Below are 6699 nucleotides of genomic sequence, written 5' to 3'. Positions count from 1 at the left end.
ATACAAATATATAAATTCTCTCTCTCTCTCTCTCGCTCTCTCTCTCTCTATATATATATATTTATTTATTTTTTTAATTAATGAATTTTTTTAATTGATATTTTTATATTTTAACATGTATTTACTGTAAATCCTTGTGTTACAAAAAAAAGCGGAAGAAGATTGTTTAATTTAAAAAGCAATTTTTATTTATTTATTTATTTAAAAAGAAAATCAGATTCCCTTAATTTTGTGATGGAATATAATGTTTATATACAGTAAACCTAATTTTCTCTCTCTCAGGTGGTTCTGCTATACATGACAGCGCTTTTGGATACTTCATCACAGCGTGTGTCGTTATTTCCCTCGCCATCGCAGCATACGTTCTCCTTCCTAAACTGGTAAGATCTGAGCGGCTGGAGAAAGCGAAGGCGTCGATTCAAAACCTGAAACATTTACAGTCTTTTTGCTGTTTGTCTTCTGTAGGAGTTTTTTCAGTACTATCAGGAGAGTCAGCAGAGCAAACCAGCTGAGGATGAAGAGAACAAGATGGATCTTCTGAAGAAAGGTGACGTCACAAAAATTCACATCAAAACCTCTGAATCTGAATATCAGTCAAAAACCTGTTTTAAAGTTGAACTGTCTGTAGATGAGCGGCAGAAGAGCGCTGGAGACGACAACAAACAAACACCATCCATACTGGTCATCTTTAAGAAGGTAAACACATTAAAATCAACAGCTGCATAGCAACAATACTCAGAACACCTTAGAAACTGCATAGCAACAATACTCATAACACCTTAGAAACTGCATAGCAACAATACTCAGAACACCTTAGAAACTGCATAGCAACAATACTCAGAACACTTTAACAACTGCATAGCAACAATACTCATAACACCTTAGAAACTGCATAGCAACAATACTCAGAACACTTTAGCAACTGCATAGCAACAATACTCATAACACCTTAGTGTTTTTGTGTCAGTGAGTTTAGCCCAGCTGAAAGTGTGAGTTTTTCTTGTATTTCTCTCGTCAGATCTGGGTTATGGCGTTCTCTGTGTGTTTCGCCTTCACCATCACCATCGGCACGTTTCCCGCCATCACTGTGGATGTTAAATCTACTATTGCTGATGGCGGACAGTGGGGTGAGAGTTCAATGAGTCTGACTCTATACCATTCACAGTCTGATAACGAGTCTGATTATTATGGAAGCTTATTTTATTATATCTTTTTTTTGGAATAAAATAAAAAGTGTATATCTCTGCAATTCTGAAAAAAGTCTGAATTGTGAGTTAAAAGTTGATTTTTTTTTATCCCACAATTCTGACTTTTTTTTTTTTTTTTTCAATTTGGAATTACAAATTATAAACTCAAGGTAACACCTTGCAACTCTGACTTTGAGATTCTGAGTTTATATCTCGGAATTCTGAGAAAAAAATCTGAATTGTGAGATAAAAATGTGCAATTTCCTTTTTTTGCCAACTTTTTTTCCCTCACAATTCCGACTTTTTATATGTTTATATCTCACAATTTGACTTGTGAGAAAAAAAAAACAGAATTGTGAGATAAAAATTCATATTGTAATAACGCTTTCATTTTTATTTGTATTTTTTTCAAAAACAGAACTTTTTTCTTGTAATTCTGAGTTTATATATTATAGTCCGGATAAACTCTGAGTTAATATATATATATATATATATATACTCACCAATATATATATAATATATATACTATATATATATATATATATATATGCAAATTTATTCTTTAGGATAAACCCCTTGAGATGCATCATCTCGTTTTCAAGGGGGTGCTAATACACAAAAATTAGATAGCATAACACAAAACAAACAACAATAATCTCATCACTCAGAACAACAAAGCCCCCACTACAATATTAACACATGAAATAATAATATTTACCTACCACTTATAGATATAAACAGATATATCATCTAAAGCAATTACAAGGTTTCAAAACAAGAAAACAAACCATTTTTAAACCTATAAAATGAAGTCAAAGATCGTACATCTCACAATTTTTTTTTTTTTTTTTGCAGAATTGTGTTTATATTTTGCATTTTTGAGAGAAAAAAGTCTGAATTGTGAGATATAAACTCAGAATTGAGAGAAAAAAGTCTGAATTATGGCATAAAAAGTTGCAATTACCTTTAAATTCATTAATTCATTCAATAAGCTTTCACAGATAATGTTACAGAAAACAGGGGAAATCAATGCTTAATGCAAATAACCACAGTGTGTTTTGTGTGGTGAATTATTTGTGAAAGCATGAAAACAATGAGATCCAAAATATATTTAGATCATAAATCATCTGCTGCTCTTTATGCATTTACAAACTGTGAAGTTCGTGGTAATATTAAAACATTTCAATGTTTGAATATGAAGACATTTTGTTTGCGGCTTATATTAAAAGCTCCTATACATAATGGCTAAATTCTCTCTTTTTAGAGTTGTATTTCATCCCAGTGTCTTGTTTCCTGTTATTCAACGTGTTTGATTGGCTGGGTCGCAGTCTGACCGCTGTCTGTATGTGGGTAAGAAACATTATGCAACTCCATTTTCAAACTGTACAAACTTCTTTTTACCAAACGTGTTGGTTGCAAAGTGTTTGAGCGCATTTCTTTAGTATAAATGACTCCTGTTTTCATTGCAAAGTGTTTATGCATCTTATTTTTAGTATAAAAGACACTTGCTCTGATATTTTCTATCTACATGCAATTTTTTAAGTGTGACTAAAGCGTTCAAACACTTGTTACGGTTGCTGTATGTTCATATTGCTGCAGATAGATCTTCCTCTAGGGAGGATCATACAAATATTTGTGTTTATACGTGGATCCTTCAGAACAATAAATCACAAAAACATGCATATATTCACAAAATATATGCGTCTCAGAATCAGCAGGTGGGAGGATTTACATACAGTAATAAATACAGATGACTGGATGGATATTAGTTACTTTGAGCAATTAAATAATGCAAAACACAAATGTGACCCCGGAGCACAAAACCAGTCTTAAGTCGCTGGGGTATATTTGTAGCAATAGCCAACAATACATTGTATGGGTCAAAATTATTAATTTTTCTTTTATGCCAAAAATCATTAGGATATTAAGATCATGTTCCATGAAGATATTTAGTAAATTGCCTACCGTAAATATATCAAAACTTAATTTTTGATTAGTAATATGCATTGCTAAGAGCTTCATTTGGACAACTTTAAAGATGATTTTCTCAATATTTAGATTTTTTTGCACCCTCAGATTCCAGATTTTCAAATAGTTGTATCTCGACCAAATATTTTCCGATCCTAATAAACCATACATCAATGCAAAGCTTATTTATTCAGCTTTCAGATGATGTATAAATCTCAATTGAAAAAAATTGACCCTTATGGCTGGTTTTGTGCTCCATTGTCACAAATGCATTCAATAGTAAAACAGTTTTATGCTATTCATGCATGTGTTATTTTGACCTCTCTCTGTCTCTGTCTCTCAGCCTGGTAAAGACAGTAAGCTGCTGCCGGGTCTGTTAGTGGCCCGTGTGATTTTTGTCCCTCTCTTCATGCTCTGTAACGTCAAGCCTCGCCACAATCTGCCCGTCTACTTCTCACACGACGGCTGGTTCATCGGCTTCATGATCCTCTTTGCTTTTTCTAATGGATATCTGGCGAGTCTGTGCATGTGCTTCGGACCCAAGTGAGTAAAGTACTGAGTGACAGAATCCTGATTTACTAAGACACATCAGGGTTATTATCATTAACTAAATCTAAAACCTTAAAACCATAAAACGCTTTAATTACTTGAAATAAAATATTAACTGAAAATATAAAAAACTTGAACTTATTTTATTTCAGCTAGTTATAAGTTTAATTTGAAGTATGAAAATAACTAAAACTGAAATAAAAACTAATAAAAACCATCTAGACTTATTTAAAACAAATAATAAAATGACAAAAACACACAGCAAATTTACAAAAACATTAAAATTGAAAATAAAATCTAATTCAAAATATTTACAAAACCTATAATATATCAATGATACTAAAACAACGTGATTAATGTTAGACCAGTGGTCCTCAACATTGTTGCCATTTTTAAATGTATAGATTTAAAATAAGGAGTGCCCATAAATTAAATTAAGTAGCGTAAAATACGTAAACAAAATTGTTACATTTTAGAATTCCAGAAGTTTTATAAGTTGAATGTTCTCAAGGATTCCCACTCTTTGTAACCAGTCAATTTGCATGACATTTCCAGTCGTTTGAGATTCACTAGATTAGTTTTAAGGCATAAAATTTTGGGGTCTTTTGCTTTCATATTTTCTTTAAGACTAGTGAAATTAAATATCCAAAATACACATCTAAGTATCTATGATATTGCACTTTATATATTTGCATCTGTAGATTTAAATTACAATACATATCTTTAAAGGCTGTCAAGTTTTCTCCTGCACTTCAGCAGCACTTAAATACACCAGACTTAACAGTTTTATTCCCTATCTATATTCTGAAGGTTTTTACTGAAGGGTTTGTTCATATATCATTCGCCTGGTTTTATTATTGCATTTTATCTATTTACGTCTCTGTAGATTTCAAATACTTTACATATCTTTAAAAGTTTTTCCTCCACATCAGCAGCACTTAAATACACCAGACTTAACAGTTTTATTCCTATCTATATTCTGAAGGTTTTTACTGAAGGGTTTGTTGATATATCATTCACAATTCTGATATATATGTAACATTTTATTCCTAAAACATGGTGATTGTTTTCTGGCTGATAACTGTATTTTCAGTATTTATGGAGTGATAAAAAGATAAATCAAAAATCCCCTCAGTAAAAAGCTTTAACTCTTAATATGTCAACAAAATCAAACAATTTTGAACCTGGCTTTATCCAAAGTTCAGATTTATTTTCTGGAAATATATGAAAATAGTGCATATTTAATTAAATAATGCATAATTTGCATAGTATTTCAGAAGACTTGCAAAATAAACTGTCTTAATGTACTGTGATTAATCAACTGGGGAAGTATTGTTGATATCTATTAGTTAAAATTAAAATATGTACAGTCTTGCCTTAAGGACTTGTTTAAAAATCATTTTTTACTCAATTTCTCTCTGATAATTTTTTTTTAGAGCTCAGCATATCTAGACAAATTTATATTCATTATGGAAAATATTTGATTAATTTCCATGACTAGAAATCACACTTATAAAATGTGACCCTGGAGCACAAAAGCAGTGTTAAGTCGCTGGGGTATATTTGTAGCAATAGCCAACAATACATTGTATGGGTCAAAATTATACATTTTTCTTTTATGCCAAAAATCATTAGGATATTAAGTAAAGATCATGTTCCATGAAGATTTTTTGTAAATTTCTTACTGTAAATATATCAAAACTTCATTTTTGATTAGTAATATGCATTGCTAAGAACTTCAGTTGGACAACTTTAAAGGCGATTTTCTCAATATTTTGATTTTTTTGCACCCTCAGATTCCAGATTTTCAAATAGCTGTATCTCAACCAAATATTATTATTAATAACAAACCATACATCAATGGAAAGCTTATTTATTCAGCTTTCAGATGGTGTATAAATCTCAATTTCGAAAAATTGACCCTTATGTCTAGTTTTGTGGTCCAGGGTCACACATGAGACTCCCATTTTCCAAGACTATGTAAATCCAGGTTCTTCAAGGAACATTTTTGAGGGGGGTGAATTAAAATGGCTTATTTTAAATAATTTTAAGTCATCTTGAGGCCCTTGGTTCTGAACCACTGTCTTAAGACACATTAATTTACAATAGATCCATTCAGCTCTGAGCGTATCTGTTGTTTTTGTGGACAGGAAGGTGGATGCGAGCGAGGCGGAGACGGCTGGAACGATCATGGCCTTCTTCCTGTCTCTCGGTCTGGCTCTCGGAGCGTCTCTGTCGTTTCTGTTTCGAGCGCTTATCTGAAGTCTCGGTGGACACACACACACACACACACAGTGCTCTGGACAGAGATGAGACTGAAGGAGCCTTACAGCTGTTCTCATATCCTCCAGAGCCACGCTTCATACAGGACAAACTCACAACATCAGCGTCACTTCAACATCAAGACCTGATCTTGAGCGGACAGTACACAGATTCACTGATGCTGGATGCTTTGAGTCTTAAATACTATATTTTATTGCACATAATGTAAAGAACTTAAAGCCTACACTACTGTTCAAAAGTTTGGGGTCAGTAATTATTATCATTATTTTTTTTAAAGAATTTAATACTTTTATTCAGCAAGGATGCATTCAATTGATCAAAAGTAACAGTAAAGACATTTATAATTTTACAAAAGATTTCGGTTTCAAATAAATGCTGTTCTTTTGAACTGTCTATTCATTAAAGATACCTGAAAAGCAAAATGTATCACAGTTTCCACAAAAAACAGCACAACTGTCTTCAACATTGATAATAATCAGAAATGTTTCTTGAGCAGCAAATCAGCATATTAGAATGATTTCTGAAGGATCATGTGACACTGAAGACTGGAGTAATGATGCTGAAAATACAGCTGCGCATCACAGGAATAAATTCGATTTTACTGTATATTCACATAGAAAAAAGTTATTTTAAATTGTAATAATCACATATATGCAGCCTCGGTGAGCAGAAACATTAAAAAAATATTGCTGACCCAAGTAGTTTGAATGAT

The 6699-nt window shown here is 32.2% G+C and overlaps 1 protein-coding gene across 1 annotated transcript in view; it reads left to right on the top strand.

The window, feature by feature from the left end:
• LOC107657946 (equilibrative nucleoside transporter 1-like) overlaps positions 1-6254 on the top strand; it is a 14213-nt gene extending 7959 nt beyond the window's left edge. Inside the window, exons 7-13 of the mRNA XM_016446290.1 lie at positions 283-380; positions 466-547; positions 629-696; positions 1019-1127; positions 2452-2537; positions 3499-3698; positions 5855-6254. Coding sequence (XP_016301776.1) covers positions 283-380; positions 466-547; positions 629-696; positions 1019-1127; positions 2452-2537; positions 3499-3698; positions 5855-5966 — 755 coding nt within the window. The 3' untranslated portion in view covers positions 5967-6254. The remainder of the gene's footprint in view (positions 1-282; positions 381-465; positions 548-628; positions 697-1018; positions 1128-2451; positions 2538-3498; positions 3699-5854) is intronic.
• The last annotated feature ends 445 nt before the right edge of the window (positions 6255-6699 follow it).

The sequence above is a fragment of the Sinocyclocheilus anshuiensis genome, unplaced genomic scaffold (assembly GCF_001515605.1).
Source record: "Sinocyclocheilus anshuiensis isolate Anshui unplaced genomic scaffold, SAMN03320099.WGS_v1.1 scaffold147, whole genome shotgun sequence".
Lineage (NCBI taxonomy): Eukaryota > Metazoa > Chordata > Actinopteri > Cypriniformes > Cyprinidae > Sinocyclocheilus > Sinocyclocheilus anshuiensis.
This window is presented reverse-complemented; position numbering and strand designations above follow the sequence as displayed.